General features: G+C 42.8%; 1 protein-coding gene across 3 annotated transcripts in view; it reads left to right on the top strand.

The window, feature by feature from the left end:
• Positions 1–13415, top strand: part of cd99l2 (CD99 molecule like 2) — a 28399-nt gene extending 14984 nt beyond the window's left edge. The window contains exons 6-12 of one of the 3 annotated variants that reach the window (XR_016091534.1): positions 734–793; positions 3179–3250; positions 4079–4120; positions 4429–4548; positions 4645–4689; positions 5519–5584; positions 6146–13415. Coding sequence is in view for 2 of the 3 variants with exons in the window: in XM_088924963.1 (XP_088781089.1) it covers positions 734–793; positions 3179–3250; positions 4079–4120; positions 4429–4548; positions 5519–5584; positions 6146–6210 (425 nt within the window). In the remaining variant the exon portion in view is untranslated. The remainder of the gene's footprint in view (positions 1–733; positions 794–3178; positions 3251–4078; positions 4121–4428; positions 4549–4644; positions 4690–5518; positions 5585–6145) is intronic. The other 2 variants (XM_088924963.1, XM_088924964.1) reach the window with 2 other exon arrangements.
• Positions 13416–13802: the final 387 nt, after the last annotated feature.

Below are 13802 nucleotides of genomic sequence, written 5' to 3'. Positions count from 1 at the left end.
TAATTAACTAAGGGCTGTTGGGAGAGGAGACTGGCTGAATGTCTCAGGTTACACATCGCCACCTGCTGGAAAGCAGTGATGTCTTCTCCGACCTACAAATGAGGAAAGCAGGAAAAACAATCCTCTTGATAAGACAGTATCCTGCTCAATGTGTGTGTGTGTCTATTACTACATTACTCTTCAGACTTTTGTCTGGACCTTTCACGTCCTGAGTTCTTGGTGGGTTATTCACATTCCAATTGTTCTGCTTATTCACCAGGAAGAAAAAGAAGAAGATAAAAGAAGTTAATTCAGAATGTGAGGGACATGTTTTGTAAGCAGAGCCTCCTATCATATCAAACAATGGACTCCATAGAAACAATATTGAGTACATTTTTATATTCATCTGTATTTCAAGGTCTTTTAATAGACAGCTAATCACTGATTTGCCAGCTGGCTCACACTTGCCCTGCTAGGAAACTGCACAAAACTGCACACTGGCTGGGTGTGAGCTGTAGTCATTATTTTATCCTTCAGCAGGACTGTGGCCTAGTGAAATATCTCCCAATTGAATCCATGGTACTGTGAACAAACCCTTTTCTGCAACAGTCCACTCTCCATGTTGGGCAGCAGTAAAACTTTGGAGGTTGTTGGTTTCCCAGTTGATCTGTGCTTGGATAGTAAAGGAGCACTCCAGGGTGACAGAAATACCACTGTTCTGTGGAACGTGACAACCATGTTGTCTACCTGTCAGATAAAGGAGTAATTCCCGGTTCCCGAGGTGATGACGGCCCTACTGGAGGAGACAAGAAGGGTAAGGTGTCGGCCTGACCTTCCCTCCTAATGGTGGCACTTTTTCCCCAACTTCCTGTCTCTCCTGACCCCTGACCTCTGTCCCTGTTCAGTGAGGTCAGAGTGCAGGCTGCTTCACACAACTAACCAATAACAAGAATCTTCAGCTGGGCCATAGGACAAATGGTTAGACTTCTCCTAAATTCAGAGATTGGGTGCTGGTATGGGGTGATAATGCATGCTGTGTATTTTTGCTGTGGGGTTTGGATTTCTTTCTGCTGAAAGTCAATATGTTCCTGATCTTCTCACTGGTTGCAGTTTTCATTGGTCTCTTTAGTTTCTGTAATGTTCTCTAGCTGGTTAAGATGTTTAAAAAGCAGAATTTTCAGAGATATTGAACACTGGGATTACTCTTTTTTGTAATTCTCTTAAAATGTCACAGGGTGGCAAACACACCTTCCATAGAGGTTAATAGAAACAGGTTTCTTTTTCATTGTAGCAATTCTAAATAAATGTAATCAAAGATATGATTCAACTGCTACACCTCACAGAATTAGGTCTTGCAGAAAGTATATCTGAAGATGGGTGTCCTGGCCCCTTATTTCTAATTTGGAAAAATCATTCAAATTGACATACTTTTAGTGCTGATCCAAAAGACTGAAGATCAGTACTGCTTGCTTGTATTTGTTGAGATGCAAAATTGGGTATAATAGTTGAAATACATCCTTGAAGATGGTATTATGGGTTCTGATAGAACAGCATGCTGATTTCAGCTAATACTGGTAATATTCACTGCTACGATCTGTCCCACATCTTTCGCTTCATGGGTGTCTTCTCCTTTTCGAATGCCTGCAGCAATTGTGCACACTGCGCACATGTTTAATCCAGCTTCAGTCTTAAGGCCAAGTCAAAATTAGGGCTGAGATAATTGACGATTGAACGTGTCTATTTTGTGTTACCTGGTTGCTGAATGCATGAATAAATACCATTTGCCTACTTCATTAAAAAGAGAAGAAATGCCATCCATCAACTTCGTAAAGCCAATCCTGTAACCCTTTCTGTAGATGGCTCTGTACCTGAGCTTCAATCAAAATTGAAAAACCTTGGGGTTATATTCGATTCTGGCTTAACATCCGACCCACATCTGCAGCATACTGTCAAAACATCTTTTTTTCACCTTAGAAATATCGCAAGACTATGCCCTATGCTATCATTAACTGTGGCTGAAAAGCTGATCAACACATTTGTATTCTCTCGAATTGACTACTGTAATGCTCTACTCGTTGGGGTATCTAAATCTACTCTGAACAAACTGCAGTATGTCCAAAATTCAGCAGCCAGAATCCTGACCAGGTCTAGTGCAAATATTCACATTACTCCTGTCCTGGAGTCCTTGCACTGGCTTCCAGTCAAATTCCGTATAGACTTTAAAATCCTCATGCTCACCTATAAGGCTCTGCATGGCTTGGCACCTCAGTACCTGTCTGAACTATTATCGCCCTACTCCCCACCTCGCAACCTCCGCTCTTCAAATTCTGCCCTCCTTACTGTCCCCCAAGCCCGTCTACATTGTATGGGTGACAGGGCCTTCTCCTGTTATGCCCCCAAGCTCTGGAACTCTTTGCCCAAGGATATCAGAGAGTCACCTTCTCTAAACTCCTTCAAATCCAGACTCAAAACCCTCTTCTTCAGAAAAGCCTTTACTGAACTGGTTCCATTCTTCACCCCTCTGCTCTTCTTAGTACCACCATCCACAGTCTCCTCTATATATTGTAATTGTGTCTTATCTTGTGTATTCTCCTTATTTATTGTTGTATTCTTCTTATTTATTGTTATTGTCATCCTGTAAAGCGCTTTGAGAAGCCACCTTTAAAGGCGCTATATAAAATAAAGTTTATTATTATTATTATTATTATTATTATTATTTATTATTATAAATGTTTGAAGAGTTAGCTAGACACACACAGGTGGTCGTGACATGGAAACATACAGGCCCGCTATATCAGAAACATACCATTTTCTATAAACTAAGGGCATTAAGCACAGTTATTGTTCTCATACACTTATCATTATCTCCATTCATTGCTGACGTAGCAATAGCATCGAACACTAGGCTTGTCCCTGGAGCTGGGTGTCAGTCACTATGTGTGCAGAGCTCTGGCAGGTGTATCATCCAGGTGGATGCAGCACATTGGTGGTATTGGAGGGGATCCCCATTACCTGTAAAGTGCTTTGAGTGGAGTGTACAGAAATGCGCTATATAAGTGTAAGCAATTATTATTATCCTTCTGGCTGATGCTCTTGCCCCTCTTGCATGTGCCCTGTGTGCCTGGGAGGGTACCAGAGCGGAATGCTTGTGCGATCCAGCTGGGCTCCTGTCCCCTCCTGACACTTTCTGTGCCTGCAGGTGGGACGTTCACCGATGAAGACCTGGACGACATTTCCAAGGGTGGTGGCTACTCCCCAGATAAAAAACCAGGTAGCCGTCTTTCGATTCTTTAGGAGGTGTGTGCTTGTCTTCGGTAGATGTATCTGTAGTCCGTGTGTGCTGCTACTGTATTGTGTTCCACCACTCAGGCAAGGCTCTGTTCAGTCACATGGAGCAACTGACTTTTTCCACATCTAGCATATGAATGATGGTGGCCTTTGTCCTTGCTCTCTGATCATTTCAGATGCACAGAATTTAACAAATGCTCGCCTTTTAAAGTTTAGGCTTTTGTTTAACCCAACTGTGGTTCCTGTTTAAAGCCAGCATGCAGACATTAGGGGGTGAGGTTATCTGTTCGGTATAATATATTGTAAGAGCTGTTCTAATTTTTATTGTACTATCACTGCTGCAGCCATGCATTACCACATTTTGTCTAATTAATGAAAGCAAATCTTAGCCTTTCTCTGGAGTTCTGTTACCGTAGTGCCAAAGATAATGACTCTTCAAAGTAGTGCTTATTTTTTTAAATATATTTTTTTTATTATACAGGGGGCGATGGATAAAAATGATTAACTGATTTTAAAAAAAATATTGTAATTAGCCTATGATTTCAATGAAATGATCAGATCCTGTCATTTTAATGTCCCTCAGGATTATGTGAGCTGACGGCAGTTCCAGCAAACGTGCTGAACCGTGTGTGATGCTCATTGTTAGCGTTAGCATAGTTATTGAGAACAGCAATAGACACGTGCTCTTCCTATGTTTCACTATCAGCGAATGGCTCTTGACTCTTTCCTAATGTCACAGTACATCTGAACAAAATGCACACCCGTTTGTTTCTGTAGATTTCAAAACTAATTTTCTTTCTTTCTTTCATAGACCGTGGTGGAGGATCAGCCTCATCTGATGATACCAACTACGGTAGGTGTGAGTGCAATCTTCAAGTGCAGACGTCACCGAGAGGTTTATGAAATCAGGTGACCAGGAAAAGGTCTGGTTATCCGGAGATTACAGGCTGATGTCTCAGCTTTACAGCAGTTGGTGAGCCCCTTAGAAAATGTCTAGGCTTTCATACGATTTATGAATCTTTATGAATTTGTGAACCAAGCATTCCATCAGAACTTTCCACAGTGTAGATTTACCAGCCAGAAAGGCAGTAGTTGTAATCCCCTCTGTGGGAATCGCATAATCCGATACTCTTAATCATTCCCGCTGCTTTTTGTCCGCAGACAGCACGGCCGAGACCGGAACCATCGCAGGTATCGCCAGTGCCCTCGCTATGGCGCTGATCGGAGCTGTCTCCAGCTACATCTCCTACCAGCAGAAGAAGTTTTGCTTCAGCATACAAGGTAACGGCAAGGCGTTCCAACATTTCGGGAATGCGGGAGACTCAGAATTGCTTTTAACAGAAATGGGCTCAGAAATGCTGCAAATATCTTCCTCAGGTTTTGAAAGGAGTGGCCTGCACTGCAGCAGTTGATACGGCTTAGGTCAGTCGTTCACAAGCATCTTTCAGCTCCACTTTGATTTCATCAGCTTTCATTTCCTGGCAGCTCTCCTGTCCTCTGGGGAACTGATTTTTCAACTCCTAAAGTGGCTGCATTTGTCCGTTTTTAGATTTCGGTAATTTATTTTCTTTGGTGGGGAAATAAGGAGCTTTATTCAGTATGAAATATCATTTCTCTCACTTGGCTTAAGAAGGTGCTGTTAATATCTTTTTTGTTTCTCTTTTGTGTTGTAAGTTTGAAGCGGGATGTGTGTGCTGGGGGTTATGGGAAACATTGGGTACTTGCCCAAATGAGCAACATTGGCTGAATAGCTTCCTTTCATTTGAGATCTGTGTTTCAGATTCTTCGGAGTATTTGAAAATAATTCATTTTATCAGTATTTTTCAGGATGTTGAGTACTAGTGTGTAGTCTCCTTATAATCTGCTGTGTTGAAAGCTAAAGAGAATCAGTGCCTTCAGCCTGTGTGTGATGATTTATATCCACAATTCTTCTGCTCCTGCCTCTTTGAAATCTTAGTTCTAGAGGTGATTTAACCAGATGTTGAGCTCTGGTCAAGGGTGTGGGAAAGTGGATAAGAAGCATGCTTATCTGTTGCAGTCAAACTTCGTTTTAATTCAGGCATCCTGCTGTGGTGTTAGGTATTGACTTTGGGGTCTGGTGTGCCTGCTATGGGCAGTTGTTTCTGGTTCCAAGCTGGTGGAGTAAGACTTCTGCTCTCGGGGGTTCCTCTGTCACACTCTGGATGCACGGTTAAGGAGACCTGACCTGGATGTTTGGGTATTAACCTCGAGTGCTTTTCGTCTACTGCAGAGGGTCTAAATGCCGAGTATGTGAAAGGAGACACGTTGGAAGCTGTCGTCGCTCAGGAGCCTCAAGGTAAAGTCTCTCGTTCGGGTTCTTTTTCATGGAGTGACCATACGAACAAGTGTCTTCAAGGCCACAAGCATTGTATCGGCGATGAAGTCAGATCACGCTTTGTGACTGTAGCCAGCAGTAATGGGGATTCCCCAGAATTCCCGAGAATGTGGCAGAGCAACAGACAGTCTATCGGGTGGGTTTGAAGTTGCTCTGCTGGGCTCCCTCGGGCTTGCAGAGTTATCGCTGAGAGAGAAGTGAATCATTGCTGTGCATTTTTCTGACTTGTAATATCTGTTGCCCTTATCCCTCCTGTGCTGGGTGTGAGCATTGACCTTGAGTTGATTACTGTACAGTGATGGCAAAATTAGGAAAATATATTTTAATAATCATTTTAATCATAATTTTCTAACTATTAGCAATCCCAGATGTTAGGGACGAGCAAATAAATTGCTAAAGGAAAATACCTGGTTTTAAAAATGGACGTCTTTTATCAAAGAGAGTATTGAGATTAGTGGAGACTGTGGTTAGCTCCTACACCTAGCTCCCAGGGTTATGACTTCTTGTTTCGTTCTTTTTCAGCCCAGCAGACCCTCCTCCAGTCTCCTTCCTCAGAGCCGCCTGCTCAGGACTCCAACAAGGTCTAGCTGTGGCCAGGAAGGGCTCTTCCAGGACACTTCCTCTGAGAACGTAGTTTGAAAAGCCGTCTACTCCCTTGGTTGTACTTGTGGTGTCAGCTCCTTAATGTCGCTCTACGCAGCTTTTAATTAGGTGGAAGACAGACCCAAAAGCCTGTTACGGTCTTACACTTTCCAAAGAAAGGACTGAAGGGGTCACCTCGAGATCCGGGACATTCTGAAGAATTCTCTTCTTGGTTCAGTATTCTTTCAGGTTGGACACGATGCTTCCTTGCAGAAGCCGTTAAGGTGTGTGCCTCAGACCTTTGCTTTCCCCTTTTCCGATTTCCGCCAGTGAAAGTGAAGTGAAGACCCTGCAAGGCCTCGGTTTGTTTTCCAGGGGGACACGATGCCTGAGGCAGGCTTGATGAGAACAGCTATTTGTTGATGCAAGGAACACTTGAAAGTTGATTTATTTTCAACGGCAGATTTCTCTTTCCCACCCACAATTAACACCTTGAGGAAAGACCCCTGACCCCATCCTGGACTCTCTTGACTTAAAGCCGTTTTGACGTGACCAGTTATGGCAGTCTCCACGCAGACAACTCAGTCTGAGTGACCTTTTATTTTATTTTTGTCTAATATCGAAGGTTGTTTGGATGAACGGAAATATGTGAAGAGACATTGAAAATGCAACAAATCATATTGGATCCAGTACACATTTGTTGTGTTTTTAATTCCTCTCAGCACACATAATAAGGAATTTCAGTCTTTTCTTCCTCAATTTAGCTCTCTGTATTTCTTCGGATACCGTCTCCACTTTATCTGACTGATTTTCTTTAATCTGATTTGAGGTATCTGTAGGGGCTACTGTTGAAAGTAAGAAAAGCCTTTAGTGAGTGCAGCTGTATGTGCTTTGTAATTTAATTGAAATACCTATAACACTGCACAGATTGCGTTAGTGCCTCATGATAGTACTGAAAACTGCCTTTTCAAAAACCCACAACATGAACTGGAAAGACTGCTTGGTTCCAAAACATGGCCAGTAGAATCTGGTTCTATTGTGCAAATTGACGCAAATGAACTGTGAAGGAGAATTCTGGGGTGCCACAGTAAATGGATTTAGGAGATACTCCTAACCTTTTTACTAGCACATTACTGTATATAATTTACACTGGCATTTTGACTGTATGAAACTATGACCATTTTTGGTCATTTGGTACTCCTGCTTCCGTCAATTATTTTATGTTTGTTTTAGTGTATTAATGACCTTCTGTCTTCCTCCTAATTCGGCACATCAGTGCAAGTGCTTTTCGAGGGTGGCGTCCTGTACTTCAGTGCTCCCTGGGGGAACAGGGGCACTTTGGGATCCATGTGACTTTTAGCACTAGACCCAAAACAAAATGTAGGGCTGTCAAGAGGAGTTGAGTTGATTCTCATAGCTAAACGGACGTTTATTCAAAGCAGTTCATCCAGTCCCATATTTTGTGCATAAAGGCATAGTGCATTTCCCAAATACTACATCTTGACTTGGGCAGTGATTTTTTAAAAACGTTTCTGCTTCTTACAGTGTCCAAGTCACTAGCCTTCAGCTCTACAACTTTGTCAAAGTGCTTCTTTTTTTCTCACACTAAATTTTTTCTATGTAGGACCGTGATTTAATGTACTGTAACTGTTGTAGTGTAAATTACTGTTTCTAGATTGCATTGTTGGGTGCTGAATTGTAATGTAGTTTTAGCGCTAATGGATTATCTTGTTTGTCCTAGTATATTGGTTAATTAATACTGTGGAGTCCTATGTATTTGAAGTCTCTCAACTGACTGCAGTACAACCCTGCCTACCAAGCTTTTATGCAAGCAGGTTAATTGCTGTTGTGCTGCCGATGGGAGATGTTGTTTGTGGATAAGCAGGGCTATGCACCTTCTTACTGCATGGCCTGGATAGGTCCCTCAGCAGGCTCTGTAGATTGAAGATTGTCAGTGTACTGAATCTGTGGAATGTATTGTTTTATTCTTTGAAATTTCTGATGATTATGGCACTGAAGCCATTTCCTTTTCAGTGAGTGGAAAGACAGTGCAGTGTCAGTTTTTACCTTGCGCGATTTGTCTTTTCCCCTCCTCCCCCCCACGAGGTGAATCGCCAAGTAGCAGTGTCTTCACATCTCTCTGTTAAAACTGGATTTAAACAAGCACGTATTTCAAACTTGAGAAATGAAAAATGGCTTTTTCAACCCCCCCACTACCTCTAAGACAATTCAACAATGTTATGTTACTAGACTATTGATCCTTGTCGCAGGTCACCAGAGCCTTCTCCGCTGTTCCATACACAGACCTGTCTACATGGCCGTGTGTATGTGGGGTACTTGCTATTGTAACGTCCAGTTTAACTGCTCCAAAACAGCAGTTGGAACATTTTCCTATCAATGTGAAGTCGCATGACCTAAAGCCAGCCACCACTAAGTGAAATCCCCACTGTGTGAGGTGGTGCTTGTCATGAAACATGGTTTAGGGTCACAAAATCTTAAATCTCAACAGACCCCGTTTGGGTTTTTTTAATGGCCGAGTATTTAACACCACACTCCGTTTCAGTGTTGTGAAAACTGCCAATTTTTCTTACACCGCTATCCACGTGGTGAATATGTATTGGCCATCCATGACCCTTGACCCTTTCGAGGAGTCGGGAAGTGATTTCGCCCATCAGTGGGGCACTTCATGGGCGGCATGGCAACACGTCAGGAAGTTCTTTCCTGTCAACGATAAGAAGCAGAAATCCAGATATGGTCCCTGGCCCTTGGGCTCTGGAATTCAGTGGGGTTTTTGAGTAATAAACAAATGGCAGAAGCATTTAACTGAAGGTTTATCAACTTTCTCTGCTGATAATTCAAAGAGACCTAGACAAATTGCTGGATTCAAGATCTTGAGGGCAGGAGGTGGGAGCCCTCGTCTTCACTTCTTGTATCCCTGGTACTTGACACAGTCTCTCTGTGGAAGTCCTCTTTGTTTCTTTGACTGTTTAAATGTTAAACAGTCTCCTTTATGCTTGTCTGTCCTGTTGAATATGCTTGCTTAACAGCTTGCCTTCTGGTTCTTGAGCTGTCAGGCTTTAAAACCTGTCACAGTTCAGCCCCTAGTTATTTATAACAAAAGGGCTGTTATTCCTGGGCATGCTTTCAGATGTACATTTTCTATTAATAAGCTCTGAGTTTTTATACAATCAATTCAACACTGTGCAGATGTAGGTTATAAAAGAAGGGTTAGAAATACAACCCACAGAGCTTTTTCAATCCTAGAGGGCTGTGAAGAACGTTTTTTCTTTATCGATTAATTTTAAATAGCACCTCTCATTGGATATACATGAGGTTGCAAGATTGAATAGAAGCAAAAACACTTTAAAACCTGAAAAGTGAGGGTGAGGTCAGATGAGCCTGAACGTATCTTAATAATTCCATACATTTACATAGCGCTTTTCTGGACAATCCACTCAAAACGCTTTACAGGTGTACATGTGACGGCAGCCATAGTGCACCAGTACGCTCACCACACACCAGCTATCAGTGGGAAGGAGAACAGACTGTTGAAGCCGATTCATAGATGGGGATTATTAGGAGGCCATCATTGGTAAAGGCCAATGGGAAATTTTGGCCAGGACGCCGGGGTAACACCCCTACTTTTTTCAAGAAACGCCCTGTGATTTTTAAATACCACAGAGAGTCAGGAACTCAGTTTTCCGTCTCTTCTGTAGAACAGAGGCTTTTTAGAGTACAGTGTCCCCATCACTATACTGGGGCACTAGGATCCACACAGACCGCAGGGTGAGCGCCCCCTACTGGCCCCACTTACACCTCTTCCAGCAGCAACCTTAGTTTTTCCCAGGAGGTCTCCCATCCAGGTACTGATACGTGCTTAGCTTCAGTGGGTTGTCAGTTCTGAGTTGCAGGGTGTTATGGCGTCTGACAAATGCTGGCTTTGTATTTAGGTCTCAAATACAAGGCCAGTAGAACAGTGTTTGTTAATTTAAACCAGGGGTGTCCAATCCTGGTCCTGGGGGGGCCTTTGTGTCTGTGAGGTATTTATACGTCTTTTTAAACCAGCACCTGAGGCTGTGTGGGCCCTTCAGGCCCAGGGATGGGCAGTTCTGACCCACACCTACAGACCTGTGTGAACAGGATACAGCAAAACCTGGTATAAATCAACCGAGGCAAGATGAGCAGCTGTTCTGATCATCTGTGCTGCCGAGTTTCTTTCGTCATCGAAACGATCTCTACCCATCTTCTCCTGGGGGGTATTTATCCACTGCAGCAGCGTGATTCAGCATGTTTGTTTTTGTGTCTGAGGCTCGGGAGAAATGGAAATGCAGTCACCAGTGATTACCGCAAAGCAAGCTAAAGTGACTTTAGGCGGCTCACGCATTGTCGTTCAGTGCCTCTGCTTGTACTGCATGCCTACCCTTGTGTGGGAGTGACAAAGGCTGTCAGCTAATGAGTGGCACTGTTGCCCCTTGTACAAACAGAGAAGTGTAAGCAGTCAATGTGTGCACCTTTTGGAATTAAAGGAATTGCAGCGCACTCCGTACCTCAGGAATTACTGACCAGTGGGAAAGTGTTGTGGAGGTGGAGAATGTCAGACTTGGCAATTAGCATGGGCCCTCAGAGGCAGCTGTTGGAATAATATTTCTGTGCGATTCTGTGGGCCGGAGTGGCGAAACAGAGCCTGAAATTAAAATAATAAAAACCCACCTGCTGCTCACTGTTGACAATTTTCTACAACCGTGGTGCAGGGTGATAAAACATACTGGACCTCAGGTGATCTGAGAACAGGGATTTAGCTCTCCAAGTGCTTGAATTTTCTGTTGCAAGTTGACTACAAAGAAATGCATCATATCTTGACTTTCACTGCAACCTGTGTGGCCTGCTCTTTTTAATTCAGTATCTCCAGTGGATGTGGGTGATTAGTTGATAAGGGACAATTAGTTGAAATGGGAACATAAATTAATATGCAGATTCATGTGCATTAATGTATTATCTGAACTAAATCAGGAAATCCTGCCACCTAATTATCTTATTCTAGAAGGTACTATAAACGTTTGATTTTATTATGTCGTTAAAGTTAATTCTACAGATGTTGGCTCTTTTAATGCTCTATTTTGAGATGTTCTGTCAGCTAGAACCCGCAACACTGCGGTGTGCTCTTGAGACTGCAGGTCGCAATGACGTGTTTCTGGTGGGAACAGTTGAGACTTGTGTGTTTTGAAAAGTGCGTGACGTGGTTTATTTTTCATTCTCCCCTCACGCCCTGGAGCGTGTCCTTTCTCCCGATCTACCCAGTCAGACTGGGAGAAATGTGCTTCTCTCGAAATTCAGAAAAACGTTATTAACCTGTGGAGAATGTTCTCTTTCTCTGCTGCTTTTCCTGATGGCTCACCTAGTGCCTGAACGGAGTGTGGGTGACTCACAGATCCATACTGCCCCCTGGTGCTCTGACATGTAGCTGCAGCTCTTTTCTTGTGGGGTAGGGAGGCTGCTTTGCTGGTTGTTTGCGGAGGGACGCTCTTTTCCCGTCCTGTGGGAGACTTCCAATTGAGCAAACAATCTTGGAAGATTTGCTTTGTCCAGTTTATTGTTACAATTCGCAACACATGTAGCGCACAGAGGCAGGGTGGCACTGAGATTATCATTGCTGCCTCATAGCACTGAGGCCCTGGTTTCAATTCCAGAGCTGGGGTGCTATCTGCACGCAGCTGAATGTTCTCCTCATGTTCACACGGGTTTCTTCTGGGTGTTTCGGTTTCCTCCCACAGTCCAACAACATACTGTAGGTTAATTGGCTTCTGGGACTATTGGCCCTGCTGTGATAGACTGGCGTTCCATTCAGGGTGTATCCCACCTTGCACCCATTGCTTGCTGGGATAGATTCCGGTTCCTCTACAACCCTGTATTGGTTGAAGAGGTTAGATAATAGATTGATGGATGCCGCCTGCAGCTGATCAATTTTATAAATTGCATTGTAGTCTTATTTTAATGTACAGGTTGTTTAGATCTGATTGTCTTATTTCACAGTTTTGGCATTGAATCTTAAGAATGGAAGATTACAATGCAGCGAGATTTTAATGTTGGTAAAATGATTTTTTGAGATCAGTGTCTTACACTGATGCCATTTGGATAGTAAGTTACAGTTATGCGTAGCTGGGTTTCTGTACCGTGCCTCCATTCTGTCAAAAGAACAGTTTGCAAATGAGAGGAAACCGTTTGGCCCATCTAACCTGTTTGGTAGTTAGTCGTTAATCCAATTATTTTATCCATCAGTATCTTGAAAGAAGTCAGGGTACTGGCTTCAACAGCATGGCTGGGTAACTTGTTCCATACTCCTACTACCTATTGGGAAAAGAAGTGCCTCCTGTTCTCACTTATAAATGCACTTCTGTGTGGTTTCCAGCTGTGTCCTGGTGTGTGTTTCTAATTCTTCTTTGTGCTACAGTAAAGAGGCTCAGTTTTTTTTTCTATTGCTGAATCACAAATTGAAGTTTCATTGCAACAATTACATTGTTAAAAAAGTTACAGTAAAGGGGCTGCCCTCTCGGCATCTGGGGTGGGCTCTGTGATCCCAGGCACTGGAAGTTCTCCGTGTGGCCAGGATTCCCCGAACAGGGGCATGCAGTTGGCTCTGCACTGCACAGGGCAGGGCTGTCATTGGTCAGCTAGACTTCCCTTGACAACAAGGGAAACAGAGATCCCTGTTGATGTCCCCAAGGAATGACGGTGCTAAACCTTCTGTACGTTGCTGTAGAGCTTGTAGTGGCGGGGTTGGGAGGAGCCTGTCTGCACTTCCTAACAGCCGTAAGAACAGAGGTGTTAAAACAGATATTCTTCTGTGAGCAGAGACCTAAAGATACAATTGGCAATTCCAAATTGAGTGGCCAGATATTTAACAAATGATTGAATCTAAAAACAGACGTGTATCTTAGGTGTTTTCACCAGACCTGACAGTGAGCTTTAGAAGTGTGTGTAACAATAGCATGCAATCCCAATTATCTCACAATTATCAGGGGTGGCTGCGATTTCACAGATGAACGCTTGCTAGCACTTCCGAACCATTAGGTTTACAAGGAACACTTGTCGACATCATAACTTTACTGATTGGCTGTACTCTTTCTACTGCTTTGAATGTTGTTTTAATGATGCATTTGTGTTCAAAAGTTTTGGGGGAATGCTGTGGATACAATAAACCTAATAAAACAGACATCTGTACTGTTGTTGATCATTTCTTACAGATACTCAGGGTAAAATTACATATCAAAGCACTACGACATACCCTCACCTCAAACAGTCCAGTCTGCTGCTGACATTTACTAAATGTTTGAATTAAAATGTCATTTTTCCAGAAATCTAAAAATGTAAAATTTAAGCAAAGGGATTTTTCTATTTAAAGGCCTTAGTAATATTACAGGGGTGCAGAGTCTGTCTGAAACTTTCTTTTTGCTGACGTGTAAAGTGAAATATATTTCACCGATTAATGGTTTTTAGAATAGTGTTATTTTCAGTTGTAATGGTATTCAATGTATTTTGTACAATAATAAAATCAGGTAATGCACACAGATAACCTGTAGCCAAAGTGAGGTGTGGAACA

Source organism: Atractosteus spatula, chromosome 9 (genome assembly GCF_055471065.1).
Source record: "Atractosteus spatula isolate fAtrSpa1 chromosome 9, fAtrSpa1.hap1, whole genome shotgun sequence".
Taxonomy (NCBI): Eukaryota; Metazoa; Chordata; class Actinopteri; order Semionotiformes; family Lepisosteidae; genus Atractosteus; species Atractosteus spatula.
The sequence above is the reverse complement of the archived record's forward strand: the minus strand, read 5'-3'. Positions and strand labels throughout refer to the sequence as shown.